Source organism: Heptranchias perlo, chromosome 8, assembly GCF_035084215.1.
Source record: "Heptranchias perlo isolate sHepPer1 chromosome 8, sHepPer1.hap1, whole genome shotgun sequence".
In the NCBI taxonomy this organism is placed as follows: domain Eukaryota; kingdom Metazoa; phylum Chordata; class Chondrichthyes; order Hexanchiformes; family Hexanchidae; genus Heptranchias; species Heptranchias perlo.
In genome coordinates, this window is record NC_090332.1 from 85850924 (window position 1) to 85872475 (window position 21552).

Sequence of the window (21552 nt, forward strand, 5' to 3'; positions counted from 1 at the left end):
GGAAGACCTTGAACTACTCAGGCCACCTGGTTCCCCCCCGTTTGCACAAACCAGTCCTTCAACCATGCAGGCACCCATTGCACACGTGCCCAATGGGTAGTATCATGACTTGGTGATCATGATGAGCACATGAAAGGGTGAATTCACAAGAGGGACTCGATAATGGACAAGACGTGGCAGTGGTGGTGAGAATTATTACATTTAATGCGGCATAAACAAAAAAAAATACAAATTAACATGACATTTCGCCAAACACTCTTGTGCATACCCTTGGTGAATTACAAAACCTTCACCTCCCTCTTCCTGCCGCTTCTACGTGGTGCATCCCCTGTGGCTTCAGCAGAGATAGTGGCAGGTTGCTCAGATCCCTGCCCTGACTGCTGAGATGCTCTCGGCCTACGACCCCTGGGTTTTGGAGCACGTGAGGGCCCCACCAAAGACGGCTCCACCTGCACCTGCACCTGTGCGGGGACAGACTCGGCCATGGAGAGAGGAGGCAGCATTGCGGGTACTGGTTGAGGTTGGTTGGGGGGGGGGGGTGGGTTGCCACGGTTAAGAGGTGCGAGCACTTTGAGCGGTGTCTCCACTCCCATGTCCCCTTTCGCCATCATCCCTCTCCCGCGCCAGCGCCACATCACTCCCGCCATTCTGCTGGCCAGTAGGCAGGTGAGCAGATGTGCCGCGTTCTAAGGCCACGGCTAAAGAATCTCTCCGCCTGTTTAAGGCGGCGGATATGTTGGCACCCAGAGTCCACACGGCCATTGTCATGACCTGCGTGGACTCATTTGAGAGCCGTGCTTGAAGCTCAACAGAGACTGCCGTTCTCGCCATCGCGGACATTCCCGCACTTACCTGCGCCGCTAATGCTGGAGGTGGACTCCTCCATCCTCTCCGCTATTGTGGAGAGTGTGCGTGGCACGTTTTCCAGTACCTCGCAAAGTTGCAGCTGTACCTCTGTCATTCAGCTTCTCAACGATGCCCCCCAGGGTTCAGCATCTGCATCCAGCTGAGCAGAGCTTGGAGAGGAGTGCGGGCCCGCCCCCCCACTCCCGACGCAGACTCTCCACAGCTACCCCTGCCACCGGTGTCTGCTCGTGCGCACTTGTGCCACCGGTGTCTGCTCGTGCGCACTTGTGCCACCGGTGTCTGCTCGTGCGCACTTGTGCCACCGGTGTCTGCTCGTGCGCACTTGTGCCACCGGTGTCTGCTCGTGCGCACTTGTGCCACCGGTGTCTGCTCGTGCGCACTTGTGCCACCGGTGTCTGCTCGTGCGCACTTGTGCCACCGGTGTCTGCTCGTGCGCACTTGTGCCACCGGTGTCTGCTCGTGCGCACTTGTGCCACCGGTGTCTGCTCGTGCGCACTTGTGCCACCGGTGTCTGCTCGTGCGCACTTGTGCCACCGGTGTCTGCTCGTGCGCACTTGCGTCACCAGGTGACAATGCAACTATCTGGCTAACAGGACCCACCGAGGTGTGAGTATCTGCGCTGGTGCATGGCTGGATGTCCTGTGACAGTGCACCTCGGAAAGATTGAGCTCCTCTGGGGAATCTCCTTCTTCCATAGCGGCTGATTCTTCTTGATTCCGTGAAGGCCCTGGAAGACAACATAAACCAATATTAACTATTCATCGCAATAGTGACAATCATTCCAATGACCATACTGAGGCGTGGAACAGGTCAATCATTTATAACATCAATTCCTCATGTGCGTGAAGGATGTTAAAGTTCTGTCACCGGCCTTTTGTGGGTTGCCAGTCTCTCCATCTCCGACGGACAGGCATGCGACCGTGCAACTAATGTTCCATGGCTGCCTCCTCCGCATCTGTCAACTTTGTGGAGGGCCCTCTCCAGTCCTCATCCTCTCCCCTTGCATTTTTGAGCGCTCCTCCTACAAGGGGAGAAAGAACAGATCTGTGAGTGAGTGAGGGTGACGTGGTCACCCGATGGGTGCATTGCTTTGGGTGAGGCAGACACTGAAACCGACGCACCAGGCGGTGACTATCAGACAGATGCATCACGTTGCATCAGGATTGGGGTGAGAGGCCGCGGTGGGTGCACAAATGGGGAGGTGAGGAAGTGCATAGAAAGTGAAGGTTAGTTGATGCTGAAACTTAAGTGGGCGTGAGGAGTGATGTGATGGAGTAGCCGTGCCAACACAGAGTGAGGCGGGGGCGGGGGAGGGGTTCTTTTCGCAGGATGTGGGTGAATCAGCAAATGTACTCACTTTTCCCGATCTGGTTGGGTCATAGAATCATAGAAGTTACAACATGGAAACAGGCCCTTCGGCCCAACATGTCCATGTCGCCCAGTTTATACCACTAAGCTAGTCCCAGTTGCCTGCACTTGGCCCATATCCCTCTATACCCATCTTACCCATGTAACTGTCCAAATGACATTAAACCGCTTTCTGTACTGTACCCATGACCTGGGCACCGTGCTCCTGCTGCTCACCTCCTCTCCCACCCACAGCCAGGCCTCCTTAGTGGCAGAACCGGGTCTCTCCCTCCTGTCAGCTGGGTACAGGACGTGCCTCCTGCTTCTCGCCACCAGCCAGTAGCACCTCAGGGGATGTGTCGCTGAACCGGGATGCTGCCTTGGCTTTGTGCTGCTCTATTTTCCTTGTTCCTCCTTTCTCCTTCAAAATCCATTTTTGCACTGTCCCTTTAAATGCTCCAGTTGCCAGCACGTCGTGCGAGTGCGCAGAACGCCCGCTGCGCAGCTTCGAGACGCGAAACCCGGAAGTAAAACTTAAGTGCCTTCAATTGAGTTGCGATCGCTCAAACCAAAGTGCAGCAATTGTTCCCGGGTTTCCCACGCGACTGTTTACTCACCCGCTGCGTTCCTGCCGCCATGCTAAAATCATGTTTGGACATTTTGGCCCTGATAATTGCGAGGAGGGGGTGCGGGGGGAAAAAGGCCAGAGAACCCGGCAAGGCCGGGGATGTAGGAGGTCCTGCCGAACTTAACGGCAGGAGCTCATGAACGTGTTTTTTTTTGTTCTGTGTCCTGCCTGGCAGCCGGCCAAATGGACAGCCTGGCCGGAGGGAGGGAGGGAGAGAACACCAGTGGCAGGAGGCCGCAGCCGGGGATCCTTGGGGACGGACCCCGACAATCGGGAGGAGGGGGGAGAGCGGCAAGAGCGCGCGATCAGGAGGAAGGGGGAGAGAGAGGGCGCAATCGGGGGGGGGGGGGAGGGGGGGGGAGGAGAGAGAGGCTCCGAGTGGGAGGTGGGAGGTGGAAGGCTTCCTTGAGGGGCCTGGGGGAAGCACTTCTGCTCCTCCTGGCCCACGAGGAGTGCTGAAACAGCCACTTACCTTTTGGAGCCTGCAGCTCCCGCCTCCCTTTCACTGCCGGGTTTCCCTGGGAAACCCATGCACCAGGACTCGATTTTAAATTGGGCTCCCAGTTGCACTGTGGGAGCTGGATTTAAATATGTTAATGAGGTGCCCTCCACATCGGGACACTCGGACACCCCGATATCCACCGCCATTAAAAAAAAGGGGGTGTGCACGGCATGTTGGGGACGTGTTTCCCATATTTAACTCTTTAAACCCCGCCCTGACCCCCTCCCGCTCGTCATGGGGTTGGGGGGGGGGGGTTTAATATCGAGGCCTTTGAAAACATTTTTTGCTTTCGTTCAGCAGAATCACAGCAGATACCGAAAGGGATTTGGAACCAGAAAGAACTTGTGTTGGTTCTCCAAAGCAATCAGGCGGTTACCGGTGACCAGAAGTAAACGTGCTTCAAGGGACGCCTTTGGCCAGCGTCCATTGGGTAGTTTTTCCACTGCCTGACTGAGGGGATTGGACGCTTGCAGAATTCCATGGAGGAGGCCTGTCAATGAAAAATATTACCAAAACAAGCCAACTACCTGAGACACTTCTGCGGCACCTCCTTGCCGTTTGTAAAATTTACCTCGAGTTGCCTTCTTTGAAAGTCTATGCCAACCATTTGGCATCGAGTCTCTCTGCTGTCTTTGTTAAGGTTGATGGAAACTTGTACATATGTCATTTAGGTAGCTACTTGCACGCAGCAGTTTACAGCTCAGTGCTTTTCATACCTTGATCCCCATAACCGCAGTATTTGTCGTGCGTCTGTTGCAAATGTTAGGATGAACCTTTTCTGGCCTTGCATAGTGACCGCGACAGCCTTCAATACCTTTTCAGGCTGAAACCAAAAGCCTCCGTTGTCAAACTTGAGTTTTTGCATTGTTGCTGCACGGTTCTGTTTCAAAGCCAGTCTGGGTTGGCTAAGTTCGAACAATGTTAATGACTGCTGTATGACTGTCAGAATGGCGATTGAAATCCCTCGGAAGTGTTTCCCTCCAGCATGCCCGTTTGCAGAGTGTTCCAGCGATTCATTGTCCTGGCAGGGAAAAAAGAAAATAGACACTTGGAAAGCATTTACACTACAATTGTAGGATTGGTGCAAAGCAGTTTTGCTTCACACTGGCGCTGCAGTTTTAATGTAAATGTAGCCTGAAACCGGAGTCAGGACTGACTTGATACCAGACAATGCATTCTCCTTTGTTCCATAACTTCCATCTCCAACTTCTTTTGTATTTTTCCTGCAACTTTGCCGTCTGTAATCCTGAGGGTCGTTCTTCAGTCCTTTTCCTAACTCACCGTTATTCATGTATTAGCCTAGACAGTAATTGTTAGCACGTTATTCAATTGTGGGGATGTCACAGCAAACCTAATTGTGAATCTGCCCTCACCTGCTGCTCACAAACAATGGGCACACCGGGTAGTGGTCAGAACGGGAGGGCTGAGCTTTTTTCCCCCCCCCCGAGTTTCAACAAAATTATAGAATGCTTAAATTTAGCCTCTGGCTTTAGCGTTAAACCCGATTTAGGTCCAGAAATGTCTGATGTAGATGCACTGCAGTGCTGGTGAGACAAGTGTAGGCATCCCATCTTCTCTGCATGGTGATGGGCAGCATCTGCATAGAGTGCGCTTTCGGTCACCTTTGCGTTAGATTCATGGAGCCCTCCTGTCAGTGAGCCTTTGCTCTCTGTGAACCACCGTGTGCCTTTATTTGCCCAATACCTGGGTAATTATAGTGGACCCAGGGTCGAACAAAAAACTCTGTATTTTGGCTTGCTTGGATGTACCATGTAGTGCCATGTATTTTTCCTTGACTTCAGAAGGCTGAACAATAAAACACTCCAGGCTATAAAGTACTAGACAGCCATATTGAACAGTAAACAGATAAATTGATGAACAGTAGATTTACAGTAATCATAGACTTAACTATTCCTCCTTGGGATACAGAAAACAGCAACATTGCTTCTCCAAATAAAACCGTGCCTGAAGTAAGGTTCCTGATTAATGTTACATGGCAGTTTGCTGCTGACGTACCATAATCTTTGCTCTGCTCCCATCTCTCATGACTGTAGAATGGCTGCTGACTAGAAGCAAGTCATCTCAGATGTATTTTCAGAATCTTTTTATCGATAGACCAAAACAAAGGAAAATAAAAGCACGTCTCTCAAACTCTCATAGAGCTGCTAATCGAGCATAAGAGGGGGAAAAAAAAACACCCGCAGGATTACTTGTACTTGAATTGAATGGATTGACCCCTTCCTGGGAGGAGGTTAGCCTGTCCCTAAATACTTTGGACAAGCTTCGAGATATTTCTCCGTCCTAGAACAATGGCAGCAAGAAACACCTGCGTATCCGTTGTTGATGCAGTGCTCATAAACTCTTTGAGAAAGGAATTAGATAGATGCTTAAGAAAGAGAGGAATATTGAAGAGGCAGAAGAGTGGGATGAGACTAATTGGATGATGTGGCACAGATTTGATGAGTTGAATGCTCTGTTTTGTGCTGTAACACTGTGAGTCCTCATCGAGAACTTCTCAAGACACACTCTGTCCATTGTGTGTATCAGCTGGACTGGGCCATTTTCTGTAAGTAAACCCTTATGTACGGAAGAAAGGAAGAAGCCAGTAGTATATCAAAAAAACACCTTATCAGTGTGTTTTGTACGGATAATGGATTGAATCTCCCAGTTAATTATTATTTTTTTTATTATTCGTTCATGGGATGTGGGCGTCGCTGGCAAGGCCAGCATTTATTGCCCATCCCTAATTGCCCTTGAGAAGATGGTGGTGAGCCGCCTTCTTGAACCGCTGCAGTCCGTGTGGTGAAGGTTCTCCCACAGTGCTGTTAGGTTGGGAGTTCCAGGATTTTGACCCAGCGACGATGAAGGAACGACGATATATTTCCAAGTCGGGATGGTGTGTGACTTGGAGGGGAACGTGCAGGTGGTGTTGTTCCCATGTGCCTGCTGCTCTTGTCCTTCTAGGTGGTAGAGGTCGCAGGTTTGGGAGGTGCTGTCGAAGAAGCCTTGGCGAGTTCCTGCAGTGCATCCTGTGGATGGTACACACTGCAGCCACTGTGCGCCGGTGGTGGAGGGAGTGAATGTTTAGGGTGGTGGATGGGGTGCCAATCAAGCGGGCTGCTTTGTCCTGGATGGTGTCGAGCTTCTTGAGTGTTGTTGGAGCTGCACTCATCCAGGCAAGTGGAGAGTATTCCATCACACTCCTGACTTGTGCCTTGTAGGTGGTGGAGAGGCTTTTGATCCCCCTCCTACCTCCTACTGGGCGCTGTATAAATGCAAGTCTGTCTTTCTTTTCTTTATTCCCTATGGAATCCCGACCAACCAGTACAACACCATGTAAAAGTAAATTGGTCGTCAAGACGGTGAGAAATTGTGAAACGGTAAGACCTGTTTATATGTCGCAGACCTCTGCGTCAGTCTATTGTTCCAGGGAAAGTTTTACGTATTAAAAGTGGAAGCGATGGTACAGGTGCAAATGCATATGGAGCTTCAAATTTATGTCCTTGACAAGCATGGGATCTAGTCAAAAATTGTCTTCCAGCACGAACTCAGTGTTACTAATTGATTCCCAGAGGTGAATTACTGCTCAACCACATGCTTTTAGTTGGAGTAAAGTTCAGCAATTACTTTTTTTTTGAAACTACTGTAGGGGGGCTGGCACTTAAACTCACATTAAGGAAAATCCTGCAGCAATTAATCAGATAAGCTATAAAAGCATCAGGGAGGATTATGTTATTTTACTCTCACCCTTTTATTTAAAGATTGACCTGGCTTCATCATATTAAAAAAAAAAAGTGGTACACAAACTTTTTTTGTGTTTTGGGGTCGGAGAGCGAGCTGAGAGTCGTTTTCGTAGCAGTAACATTTCAAATAAAGGATTCGGTGCTGTCCGTCTTGTGTTTGTGAGCAGAATGATAGTTTCACCAAACATTTTTTAAGGAGACTTTTTTTTTTAAAAGTACTTTCTGAGGTTTCTGGACTGTGTCGGGATTGTTACAGGCTTGGTTACTAGGCCGGCCTCCCATCATCCACCCTCCATGAACTTGAGCTCATCCAAAACTCTGCTGCCCGTATCCTAACTCGCACCAAGTCCCGTTCACCCATCACCCCCTGTGCTCGCTGACCTACATTGGCTCCCGGTCCGGCAACGCTACGATTTTAAAATTCTCATCCTTGTTTTTAAATCCCTCGCCCCTCCCTATCTCTGTAACCTCCTCCAGCCCTACAACCCTCCGAGATCTCTGCGCTCCTCCAATTCTGACATCTTTTGCATCCCCGATTTTTAATCGCTCCACCATTGGCGGCCGTGCCTTCAGCTGCCTGGGCCCTAAGCTCTGGAATTCCCTCCCTAAACCTCCCCGCCTCTCTACCTCTCCCTCCTCCTTTAAGACGCTCCTTAAAACCCACCTCTGTGACCAAGTCTTCAGTCCTAATATCTCCTTATCATAGAATCATAGAAGTTACAACATGGAAACAGGCCCTTCGGCCCAACATGTCCATGTCGCCCAGTTTATACCACTAAGCTAGTCCCAATTGCCTGCACTTGGCCCATATCCCTCTATACCCATCTTACCCATGTAACTGTCCAAATGCTTTTTAAAAGACAAAATTGTACCCGCCTCTACTACTGCCTCTGGCAGCTCGTTCCAGACACTCACCACCCTTTGAGTGAAAAAATTGCCCCTCTGGACCCTTTTGTATCTCTCCCCTCTCCCCTCTCATGTGGCTCGGTGTCAAATTTTGTTTGATAATCGCTCCTGTGAAACGCCATGGGACGTTTTACTCCGTTAAAGGCGCTATATAAATGCAATTTGTTGTTGTCGGAGAGACGAGAGGCTGAAATTCAGATGTAACATATCTTACAAGCATTGAGAGAGCGCTGCACTCGAGTAAGTGTGCACCTAAAAGCAGAGACGTCTACTGCTGTCAGGAACTTACTGGCTTGGAAAACTTACTGGAGAGGGAGGGAGTCGCAATCAAACCAGCTAAATCAATCTTGTTCTCACTAGGTTTGCCACTGAGTTTGTAGTTCACCCTTTGTGTAGGACATACCATTACACTAGAGCCAGCACTAATGGATGAGTCACAGGCTTAACATATTTCTATTCCACTTCCTCAGTGACGTATATTTACTGGAAAAGATTGAGTTTAGCGCTAATGTGAACATTTTTCTAATTTTTTTTTCAATTGTATTTGACTAATTCTTATAAACAATGCTCTTCCATTCAGTGAGCGATGGGCAATTGGGAGAGGGAATAGCATGATGATGATTTCTTGGTTATGACTGACTGACTGAATTCACATAGCGACATGTAACACTTAACAAACGGCAGGAAAGTATAATGGTAGCCATTTAACTAGAGATAGAGTTACACTCACTCACTCACTCACTCACTCACTCACACTCCTCACTCACTCACTCACTCACTCACTCACACTCCTCACTCACTCACTCACTCACTCACTCACACTCCTCACTCACACTCCTCACTCACTCACTCTCACTCACTCACTCACTCTCACTCACTCACTCACTCTCACACTCACTCACTCTCACACTCACTCACTCTCACACTCACTCCAACTCACACTCTCTCACTCCCACTCCCACTCTCCCACTCCCACTCCCACTCCCACTCTCACACTCACACTCACACTCACACTCACACTCTCACTCTCACTCTCACTCTCACTCTCACTCTCTCACACTCACACTCACACTCACACTCACACTCTCTCACACTCACACTCTCTCACACTCACACTCACACTCTCTCCTGGCATTGTCCCAATTAATTCAGATTGTTGCCGAACCATTGGTTTGATCCTTACAATGTGTTTAATGGTTCAGTCAACCCTGTTGTTGTATGTCTGATTATAAGCGACTCTTAATCAAAGTTCAGGTGTGTTGCTCCAATCGCAAATTATTACCAACTACAACAACTTGCATTTATATAGCGCCTGCAATGTAGAAAAACATCCCAAGGTGCTTCACAGACAAAAATGGATGCCGAGGCAAAGGAGATATTAGAATCATAGAAAGTTACGGCACAGAAGGAGGCCATTCGGCCCATCGTGTCTGTGACCGGCCGGAAAAGAGCTATCCAGCTTAATCTCACTTTCTAGCACTTGGTCCCTGTCGGTTACGGCACTTCAAGTAATTTTTAAATGAGTTGAGGGTTTCTGCCTCTACCACCCTTTCAGGCAGTGAGTTCCAGACCCCCACCACCCTCTGAGTGAAAAAAAATTCTCCTCAGCTCCCCTGTAATCCTTCTACCAATTACTTTAAATCTATGCCCCCTGGTCGCTGACTTCTGCTAAAGGAAATAGATCCTCCCTATCCACTCTTTTTAGGCCCCTCATAATTTTATATACCTCAATTAAATCTGCCCTCAGCCTCCTTTGTTCCAAAGAAAACAACCCCAGCCTATCCAATCTTTCCTCATGGCTAAAATTCTCCAGCCCTGGCAACATCCTCATAAATCTCCTCTGTACCCTCTCAGGTGCAATCACATCTTTCCTGTAATGTGGTGACCAGAATTATAAAGCACGCACTCAAGCTGTGGCCTAACCAATGTTTTATACAGTTCTAGTATAACCTCCCTGTTCTTATATTCTATGCCTCGGCTAATAAAGGAAAGTATCCTGTATGCCTTTTTAAGCACCTTATCTACCTGCCCCACTATGGTTACTTGATGAAGTACTGGTATAGTGGAGGAGTGTTTTTTTTCCATCCCATTCCCCCTCAAATAGCGTGATAAAAACATAAGAAGTAGCAGCAGGAGTAGGCCGCACAGCCCCTCGAGCCTGCTCCGCCATTTAATAAGATCATGGCAACTCCACTTTCCCCCCTAAAACATTGGTTAGGCCACAGCTTGAGTGCATGCTTTATAATTCTGGTCACCACATTACAGGAAAGATGTGATTGCACTAGAGAGGGTACAGAGGAGATTTACGAGGATGTTGCCAGAGCTGGAGAATTTTAGCCATGAGGAAAGATTGGATAGACTGGGGTTGTTTTCTTTGGAACAAAGGAGGCTGAGGGGAGATTTAATTGCGGTGTATAGAATTATAAGGGGCCTAAAAAGAGTGGATAGGGAGGATCTATTTCCCTTGGTGTCCAAAAATCTATCGATCTCAGTTTCGAATATACTCAACGACTGAGCATCCACAGCCCTCTGGGGTAGAGAATTCTAAAGATTCACAACCCACTGAGTGAAGAAATTTTTCCTCATCTCAGTCATAAATGGCCGACCTCAGAGAGTATAGTCCCATTCTACTCAATCTCTCCTCATAGGACAACCCTCTCATCCCAGGAATCAATCTAGTGAACCTTCATTGCATTCCCTCTAAGGCAGGTATGTTCTTCTTTAGGTAGAGAGACCAAAACTGCACAGTACTCCAGGTGTGGTCTCACCAGAGCCCTATATAATTGCAGCAAGACCTCCTCACCCTTATACTGCAACCCCCTTGCAATAAAGGCCAACATACCATTTGCCTTCCTAATTGCTAACTGTACCTGCATGTTAACTTTCTGTGATGCAGTGCTCCAACTTAGCGTGCCTCAAAACCTTTGTAACTTAGCGTGCCTCGAAACCTTTGTAACTTAGCGTGCCTCGAAACCTTTGTAACTTAGCGTGCCTCGAAACCTTTGTAACTTAGCGTGCCTCGAAACCTTTGTAACTTAGCGTGCCTCGAAACCTTTGTCCATGAAGCCCCATGTACCCAGAGCTTATACTCGGGTACATGCAGGTTATGACCTCTTGGATACAAACTTCATGCTGCAGATGTGGTCCATACTTTGCACAGCTGTGTCATGTAGTTAGTGTGAGGCAACTGTACTTTTGCATTTTCTTCTCTTTTAAAAGAAAAAAAAGTCAATATTTTTAATCTGTTCCCTGTGATTTGTTTTTGCAGGTAACCTTGACAAGCACGTTCAGCTAGAAAGTTTGGTCGCCCAGTTTTTGGGAGTGGAGGCAGCAATGACATTTGGCATGGGGTTTGCAACCAACTCCATGAATATTCCAGCTCTGGTTGGCAAGGTAAGTTTCTATCAAAGCAATCTGTTGCCTGCTCAAACGCTGAATCAAATCCGATTCAACGGAATTTCTTTGCGAGTCTCTCTGTTTCCCAATGCAAAATCCTCTCGCGCGTGCCCGCACACAAAAATTAAATGTTGTGAGTTACTTCCCCCCCCCCCCGCCCCCCCCCCTTTGGCCGCTCCTCGTCTCCGTGTGGTAAGCGTCATTCCCAGAGGCGATTGGCAGCTGACCATTTTCTAGGCCTCGCCAGCAAAAAAAAAAACAAACAGAAACCACTGGGAGAAAATGAAAGTAATTTGTCGTCATGAATTCCTCATTGTTTTTTTTTTTCAAAACGAAACACCCCAGAGAGCGATGGCGAATCATCCTGAGCTGCGTTGCTGAATCTCCTACGGTCAGTCTCGGAGCAAAATCGGTTGAAATCTGGGAACAGATTGCCTGCCCCCTTGCGGGGGAAGTGCAACAAAGCGGAATCTCGCGCTCAACGCAACGTGTCCGATGCTTGGACGTTATAAACCTGGCGGGCTCCGAACCCCACTGTGAGGAGAGCCACTGCCACGTTGTCTCTCCTGAGTAACCATTGCTCTTTCCACTGACCTGTTTCGAGAGCATTTGCTGGGTAACAAGATTCCGCCCGATGTATCGTCTTTCTGTTATAATGCCGTGTCCAGCACTAAAACTACACACGCGCATTCACTCGGAAGGGCGGATGATTAGCTGGGAAAGGAAAAGATTCGTTTCACAATATGAGGATGGTGCCAGGGAGTTCGGTATTGAGTGACTTAAGCCACAGAAAAGAGCGTGAAACATGAGGCCTGTATGGAAACAAAATCATTGTGGAAGAGAGGGAAAAAAAATTGAAAATAACAAAAGAATGAGGCTCAACAAAATGAATACCATTGTCTAATCCGCCTGAAACAATTTTTTTTTGTACGAGAATGCTTTTTTTTAATTTAAAGGGTCCTTTATTGAAACCTTTTATTATATTTCTGCACTGTGACAAGGCAGTTCACGTCGAAACTCATCCTTGTGCCCCAGAAATGGTATTGTGATGGAAGGCGCCGCACAGATGATCCAGCTGACCTATCGGTGATGAAGAGAGTGGAGCGCATTTTAAATGCTGCTTCATTCCCCTCAAGTCCATCTCTCGGGGCACACTGACAAAACAGTAGGTTCCCTAGAAATATACTCTGCTCACCAAGGAACACGTGGCAGTGCACCACAGGAAACATTAAAGTTCCTGCCACCCTTTTTTAATTTTCTTCAATTTATATTTGTAACTTGCTTAACCTGTCAAAGTAATGGATGGCAATCACGGGGAAGGCACAACTTTTTCTGCTTTGGGTACCCGTTGTGGACGTCAAACGCTCATGGGACAGGTGTAGAGCAGACCGGATGCAGAATATAGTTCCTTCTGCCCTGTACAATGTGCTTTAGCTTGACCCTCAGAAGAACATTCCCCTGTTGAGCCCCTGGGAATGGCTCACCGTGTTTACTGTTCTGGAATCTGTCCTGCATGCAGCCCAGACTGATGGGACTACAAGTCTCCTCTTTGCCAGATGTTAAGTGTCCTATGAGAAATGAGTTTGAGGCAGTATCGACCCCCTTTCTAGTGAAACCGCGGAACGCCCCCTAATTCATTTGTTCCCGCGTTAGCCATTTTTATGGTCTCTCAATGTGAGAATTTGTATCTAAATAGAGAAAGGAGACTTTCATCCCTTCAACCTGGACTGAATTAAAATTGGCCCTCAGGAGGCAGGCAGCATGTTAGTCCCCATTTCCTGTACACTTAATAATCCCCGACGGGTCAAACTTTGCATAAAATCTGTGAAATTTTGTGGAGGAGCCCAGGAGGATTAAGCTTATGAAGATCAACTTGGTCTTGAATTTGTTGCTCAAGGGTGTTCAAAGCATTTGGCTGCATTTCCAATTCTACTTAACGAACATGTAAACAATTTTTTAAAAAAATACCTGGGGGTGGGGAGTAGATCTTTTTTTCAAATCAGAAATCCGTGCGTCTTATTAAAATTACCCTTAGCGTGCTGAAGTGAAGCAGTTAAGTCAAGATTAAGCTCCCTGAATGTTACACGTTATCTCAATATCTTTCCTGTGCAGGGCTGTCTTATTCTGAGTGATGAGCTGAACCACACGTCCCTGATTCTTGGCGCTCGTTTGTCGGGATCCACCATCAGAGTGTTTAAACACAACAGTGAGTAGTGACGCTGCTTGATTCTTTTACACCGGAAAACTTGAGGCACTCTGCACGCTTTTTGGGATCGGAGTTGCTGAGCTGCTTTGTGTTTGATTTATAGGGAGTTGATTGGGTTGGGAAGAGATTGTAATTGAGGGGTTTGGTTACTCTTAATAACTCCAGTGTGATGGTCGAGTGACTTTTAAACATCGCTCGTCTTCACCTGCCCCCAGTTTAGATTTATGGCTCTGAATTCATTTCCTGGGTTCTATTATCTTCCGTGCGGGTTTTTTTTTTCTTTACCAGTTCTTATCCTGAACAAAGTGGCTCGTCATACCTGCTGGGCTTTGCCCAGATTAGCCCTACTCCTTGTCTGAGTCTTCATAACAGAGACATCACAGCCAACCCCAATCCTGTCCTAATCCGACTAACCTCGTCCGCACTTCCTGCCTTCGACTGAGAAGCCCGGGAACCCGGACTGGTTGGTTTTTAGCTCAGGGGTTTTGAAGCCAACTTTTGTACCTTGCTGCTACCAGTGACTGAGATCAGCTAACTTGGCATAGGACCAGGATCAAGCAGGAGAATCTCCTGATCTGCATGACTCAGTTCCACGCAGAGCCATCCAGAGTCTAGCCGGCAACCCGAAGTTTCTATTTGATGTTTTGGTCCCGTCTATTGGCTTGGGCTCCCTGGAACTTGAGCGCAGACACAACCTCGTAGATATCGCTGAATGAGATGTTTCCTGATCTCTGGATCAGATCAAACACAATGGCACCAAATGAGTGGCACTCCGATTCAAGCTAGTACGCGTTCTTGGAGTCCATCTCAATACCGCGGACGTGCAAACAAAGGGTTCCAAGGCCAGGCGAAAGGCTAAACCTGGGACATTTGAACTGTGTATGAGAAGATCTGAATGTAAGAGTGACCATGAGCGGCCAGCTGTGGGAGCTAGCATGATGAAGTCCTGCGGCATATAAATATATGGTTTTGATAACTGACTGTTCATTTATATATGACCTATGCTATTCACGTTTTCTTATACAAGAACCTAAAATTCCTGTTTCTGCTCCTTGCTATAAGTTTTACAAGGGCACATTGTTGTGTAATTCGCTGAAGGTTATTAACCAGTGCATTAGTTACAGTAGCACTGCCTGCTGATAAATGATGTGGAGATGCCGGTGATGGACTGGGGTTGACAATTGTAAACAATTTTACAACACCAAGTTATAGTCCAACAATTTTATTTTTAATCCCACAAGCTTTCGGAGGCTTCCTCCTTCCTTCCTCAGGTGGTGTGAGGAAGGAAGGAGGAAGCCTCCGAAAGCTTGTGGGATTTAAAATAAAATTGTTGGACTATAACTTGGTGTTGTAAAATTGTTTACAATTGCTGATAAATGAGCAGCACCTTGCAAGGGAAATCAATGTACAGCATGTTGTATTGTGACTAATGATCAGGACAATTATATGCTACCCTTTTGGCAATTGTTTGGAACGGATGCTGTTCATGTACTGCTGTGATATAGAGTCCCACCTGTAACAATTACCTTTACTTCATCCAGCTCCCTCCTACTGTACTTTCTGGCTAGGATGACATTCACAGGCTCTGACTTCTGCTCTGTACCTGTGCCTAAATTTCCACATTTTTGCTCGCGCATAAAACTCTTTGTGTAGTTACTTTGGTTCTCTCTCCATCACAGCAGCGATTACACTTCAAAAGTACTTCATTGGCTTGAGAAGCGCTCTGGGACATCGCTGAGGTCTCGAAAGGCGCTGTAGAAATGCAAGTTCCTTCTTTTTAAATGATTCGAAATTGTGTTGCAGAGAGCACAAGTTGACCTCCCCATAATATCATCCTAACCAGACTTCTTCTGGTTGGCAGGGAGGGACAATGGTGTATGTCTTCCTTATGGATGGGGATAGTGGCAGTATCTCATATTGGTTCTCTCCACAGTGCAGCATGTGGATCCAAACACGGGGCAGTGCATTGTGTTTGCGAGGAAGCCACAGTGAACTCCACTTGTTCAGAAGCCTGCACGGTGTGCCATGTCTCGACACTGTTATTAGAGTCAGCTTATAGGCTGGTTATAGGCTCCACTTCCATTTTCGTAGCTTGCCCTATTGCGTATGGTGAGGCTCCACTGTATTGGAATTTACTGTTTATTTTAGAATAGGGGTGACTCTTTCTAATGTTCGCAGGTAGATTTAGTTGTTTTATTCAGTTGCCATGTGAGTTTGGAAACACGAGTCAGCAGTGCAAGATTGTCTCAATCCTACTGGGTACTTTTTGTGATGCCACATTATTTGTCAGGCTTGTTTTTTTTTTGTTGTTAAGTGTAGAAGGTGGCACCTGGGGAATTTCAACTGGATGATGGAAATAATGATTATATAATCAGATTAACTTTGCACATATCTGAGAGCAGAAATGTGTGTGCCTGATCTGAGTGTTTTTTTTAAATACTAAAAGTTCATGTTATTTTTTCATTCATTACTGTTACCTTCTGTCCCTAACTCCCAATGCTGGCGTTAGACCCATGGATATTAATTTTAAATCTCCTACTGGCTTCTTATATCAGTATGTTGGACGACTTCAGGCACAGTTAGTGTCTAGGGCATCATCACTTGGGCAACAGACGCAGGAACATAGAAAAAATCTAAAAAAACGTACCGGAATTGTAGGTTTATATCCATGAAAGCAGATTAGACAACAACTTGCATTAATACAGGGCTTTTAACGTCGTAAAACGACCCAAGGCACTTCACAGGAACAGTTATCAGATGAAATTTGACACCGAGCCACATAAGGAGATATTAGGACAGGAGACCAAAAACTTGGTCAAAGAGGTAGGTTTTAAGGAGCGTCTTAAAGGAGGAGAGAGAGGTAGAGAGGCGGAGAGGTTTAGGGAGGGAATTCCAGGGCGTAGGCAGCTGAAGGCACGGCCGCCAATGATGGTGCGATTAAAATCGTGGCCGCGCAAGAGGCCAGAATTAGAGGAGCGCAGAGATGCTGGAGGAAGTTGCGGAGACAGGAGGGGCGAGGCCACGGGGGCGATTTGAAAACCAGGATGAGAATTTTAAAATTGAGATGTTGCCGGGCCGAAGGCCAATGTAGGTCAGCAAGCACAGGGCTGATGGGTGAACGGGAATAGTTGTCATAACTATCAGTGTCGGCTTTACTCAGTTGGAAATGGTTCCTCTCTATCTACCCAATCAAATCCTTTGATCATCTTAAACACCTCAATTAGATCACCCCTTAATCTTCGATTTTCAAGTGAATGCAAGCCTAGTCTGCAAGCCTTTTCCCTAGTGGGAAAGTGAACATATCCACAGAAAGCAAAGCAGCCTTGCACCCCACTACGGCCAGACCCCAGCTGCCCCTCCTCCAGATGCCGTCAAACCCAACACTTCCCACCCCAATTGCTGCCAAGCCCTACTTCAAACTCCAAGTCCCCTTGCACCCCGGCCCACTAACCTCCAGTCCCAATGGCCTGGTTGTGCTCTCATGAGGTTCCAAACGACTGGCCCCTGCCCGATCCTGGTAACCATCCCAAAACTGGTACATGTTGGCTGCCATTTTGCTTGGTGTTCTGGTATGTAACAAAGCTAAAATATAAAAATTGTACACTGCAGAAAAGAATCATATGTAGACATACAGAACAGAGAAGAGGGAAGGGGAGACTTAACGGAATGAGTGATTGATAGAGTCGGACATGAGGACCAAGACACAGGCACCATACAGATATAGAATTAGAATGGAATGCAAACAGAAGATGGAAACTTGGATACCAAAAGAATTACAGAGCCGGAAAGAAGCAGAGAAATAGGAAGAGGCACAATTTTTTTTTTTAAGTCTTTAAGCAGTGCCATGCGAGATCAACTAGTCTATCTAAAAGTTCCTCGAGATAATCTATTGCTCCAAGGGACATGCTGATTCCTGTCCTCCTGGTGCAAAAGTATGTAGGAGGGAACATACTGTCTATGGAGGTTAATAGGTCAGAGTTGAATAGAGATGTTGATGGATAGACATCCTTAGTTATTTTTTTGTGTATGCATAACTTTCCCTTCAGGACGTTGAACAGGTAGGGGTGGAGCCCATGACCAGGTCAATGAACTGCTTTTACGTTGGTGCTGCACACTGGCTCCTGATGCACAGGTCTCGTTCCACTGGCAACAACACCAACATAAACTTAGGTGAACCTGTCGGCCTCGGTGAACCCAGCAACGTTACTTTGGTGTTGCCAACAGCTGAGGAAGACCTGTGAATCGGGAAGTGGGGGGATCGGCGGGGGGGGGGGGGGGGACAGAATTACTATGGCAGCCAACCAATATAAAAGGAGCAATAATCTGCAGAAGGCGTTGTAGGCCTGCTGGGCTAAATGACCATTTCTTGTTTTTCACGTTCTTATGTCCTGAATGGAAAACTGCACTCCTCACAGTAAAATGGAACAGCCTCCAATGGGGAGGTGAACAAATGTAGTCCAAAATATCCCAGTTGGATTTATTATGTGTATCCGTCTTGAGAGCAATTTGTTTAATTTTTCAACGTCACTGGAATTTTTTTCTCTTGTGAGCTCCAGACCCAACTATTCCTGGCTGGCCTCCCATCCTCTACCCTCCATAAACTTTAGCTCCATCCAAAACTCTGCTGCACATATCCTATCCCACACCAAGACCCACTTGCCCATCACCCCTGTGCTCGCTGGCCTTCATCGGCTCCTGGTCCACCAATGCCTCCAGTTTAAAAATTATCATCCACGTGTTTAATTCTCTTCATGGCTTCGACCCCTCCCAATCTCTGTGACCTCTTCCAGCCCTACGATCTCCCCCCATGCTCCCTCTCCTCCCTCCCCACAGAACTCTCCGTTCCTCTTCTGGCCTCTTGTGCATACCCCCCACCCCTCCTTTGCCCCATAAGTGGCGACCGTGTCTTCAGCTGATGAGGATCCAAGCTCTCAAACTCTCCCCTCCTAAGTCCCTCTGCCTCTCCATCTCCCTCTCCTCCTTAGAACCCACATCATTGACCAGGCTCCTAACATCTTTCTCGTTGGCTCGGCCTCCACTTATTATTGATCAGAGCTCTGTGAAACACCTTGAGACATTTTTCTACCTTAAAAATTGTCATCCACATGTTTAAATCTCTTCATATCTTTCCCCCTTCTCAATCTACATTAAAGGCACTACATAAATGCAAATTTTCGCTGTAGTTTATCACGGAATGATACAGCACAGAAGCAGGCCATTCGGCCCATCGTGCCCGTGCCAGCTCTTTGGAAGAGCTATCCAATTACTCCCACTCCCCTGCTCTTTCCCCATAGCCCTGTAAATGTTTTCCCTTCAAGCATTTATCCCATTCCCTTTTGAAAGTTACTATTGAATCTGCTTCCACCGCCCTTTCAGGCAGCACATTCCAGATCATAACAGCTCGCTGCTTAAAAAAATTTTTTCCTCATCTTCTGCCAATTACCGTAAATCTTTCTTTCGCCAATTAATTTAAATCTGTGTCCTCTGGTTACCGACCCTTCTGTCACTGGAAACAGTTTCTCCTTATTTACTCTACTCTATTAAAACCTTTCATGATTTTGATCACCTCTATCAAATCTTGTGGAAAGCTTGGATGCTGCAGTGAAGTCTCGATATGTCGAGTTTGAAGTGACAAGCCAAAGACATCAGTGCATCAAGAGTTGGATGCAGACTTGTCCTGAACATGGCCCTTGTTTCTGTTGACATTCAGTCCAGTCCCAATTTTAATATACCGTTGCTGAAGGTGGTTTTCTGTGGGGGGGGGTGGAGATGGTGGAGAGAGTAGACAGGAAGAGAAATTATGAGCATCAGCTGGCATATCAAAATCAGATCATTGAAATTCCTCACCACGAAATCAGAAGCTGTGAAATTTCAGTAAGTTTTAATACACTTGCTCCGCTAACAGAAGAGTTGCTCTTGGCAAAAGGAGTTAGCTGCAGTGTGCCTGTGCCAAAATCACCCGATTCGAATTTCTCTGAAGCCCAGGGAACTAATTCACCGGTGTTACTGGTAAGTTACCGAGTTTTCTCCTCTCTCCCTGATGCTGCCTGGCATTTGTACACTTGTAAAGAATAGAGTGGGGCAAAAAACTTCTTTAAATATGTCGAAAGCTTGCTGAAGGGGCACTAATGAGTGTTGCCTCTGCTTAAAAAATAAATGATGTGGAGATGCCGGTGATGGACTGGGGTTGACAAATGTAAGGAATCTTACAACACCAGGTTATAGTCCAACAGTTTTATTTGAAAACCACAAGCTTTCGGAGGCTTTCTCCTTCGTCAGGTGAGTGTGACGGTGCGCGGTACGTCTGCGAGCAAGCCGCGGACTCAATTTTGCCGTGATCGGGAGGGAGGCGGAGCCGTTCCGCTTGTGCTTAGAACTCGCTGGTACCAGGCCGTGCGAAGGAACAATCCAGTAATTGAACCAGTGCAGTCCAGTCGGACTCTTGGACCCTCACCAAGCTGGTGGACAGTTCCAAATGCCAGATTTGATGGTGACTGTTGCCTTTCCCAATGCGTAACTACATTGCTGAGAGGTGACTACACTCCTGATTGTTGTTGGACAATTAAAAGGGAAACAAAATGATAATTTAAGAGAGGTTTCGAGATCAAATAATTTTTCTTCGGGTGGGGGAGGTGAAGGGGGAGGTGAAGGGGGAACGCAATTGCCTGAAGCGGCTGTAGAGTCTTCCAGCACTCGAGATTTATTTTTTATATATATTGGGGAGTTAGCCCTATTGTGAATGCTGATTTTTGCCACTGTACATATGAAAATTCTACCTTCTGGGAGGTCTTGTTTTGTTTGGAGTTGTCAGTGACAGAGGAGAGCAAAGCTTTACATTGTGTTGCCACTGCATTTTAAAATGACTAGGTGTTCATACGTCAGTGTTTTTCAATGCATACAACAAATTGTAAACACATCACTGAAGGATTTGATTCTATTTAATTATATAGCCACAGACTGACTGACTCTTTGAGACTCTGGCTGTGTATAAAAGTGTTGTGTTTTTTTAAAAATTTGTCAAGTCTGGAAAGGATTCCAAAGTAACACATGGTGCCCCTACCAGCTCAACTGTGGATCACTATAGTCACTTAATGTAACTTGTACATTGAGCCATGAATTAGTAATACGGGATTGGTATTGACTTTTCACCATTCCAACTTATTTATTCTCCCCCTGCCCCCCGCCCCCCGCCCCCCCAAATTATCTATAAAGCCCAGCTTGTTGCTTCCTTAATGCCTCACTCTCCCTCAGCTCACATCTAAAGGAAAATATTGCTACTGAAAGATGCTCCTTAAAACCTACCTCTTTGACCAAGCTTTTGGTCACCTGTCCTAATATCTCCTTATGTGGCTCGGTGTCACATTCTGTTTGATAATCGCTCCTGTGAAGCGCCTTGGGACGTTTTACTACGTTAAAGGCGCTGTATAAATGCGAGTTGTTGTATGTTGGAGTTTTGAGTATTAAAAAAAACCCTTTGCTTGCATATCATATTCCCTTGAGCAGCTCTACGTAGAACCCTAAACTGTAACTGTTCAAAAGTTATGAGGCTAAATACCTTTACTGATTATTTGACTAAATTTAGGGCAGCTGTGCGACTTACGTTTGACTTGCCTCACCTTATTTTAAGTAATTTTAAAAAAAGTTTAACTGTGGAGGTTTCACACTGTAACTTTAGTGTTACTGAAAAGTCGGGTGTAAACCTAAGATATAATAACAGCCTCAGGATTCTGTCTTTTTCTCGTTCGTATCTTCTGCATTTGCTTTTTCTTTCTCGCAAGCTGACGAGCAGTTTTTTTTTCTGTTGGTTGGTGTGCACCCGACCCTCCCTGGGGTGCTTGTATTCCTCACGGTAGCCTGTTATTTTGACGTCAGTCGGTTTGTGGTGAGACAGAGGCTTGGTGCTGCACTGTGCGGTGCTCGGATTTGCCAGATAGGGCGTCATTCTGACTTCTGCATA

At 46.8% G+C, this 21552-nt stretch overlaps 1 protein-coding gene across 2 annotated transcripts in view; it reads left to right on the plus strand.

The window, feature by feature from the left end:
• The window catches only part of sptlc3 (serine palmitoyltransferase, long chain base subunit 3), a 107173-nt gene that overhangs the window by 50210 nt on the left and 35411 nt on the right, over positions 1–21552 (plus strand). For both annotated transcript variants that reach the window (XM_067989456.1, XM_067989457.1), the window contains exons 5-6: positions 11262–11386; positions 13502–13595. In XM_067989456.1, coding sequence (XP_067845557.1) covers positions 11262–11386; positions 13502–13595 — 219 coding nt within the window. The remainder of the gene's footprint in view (positions 1–11261; positions 11387–13501; positions 13596–21552) is intronic.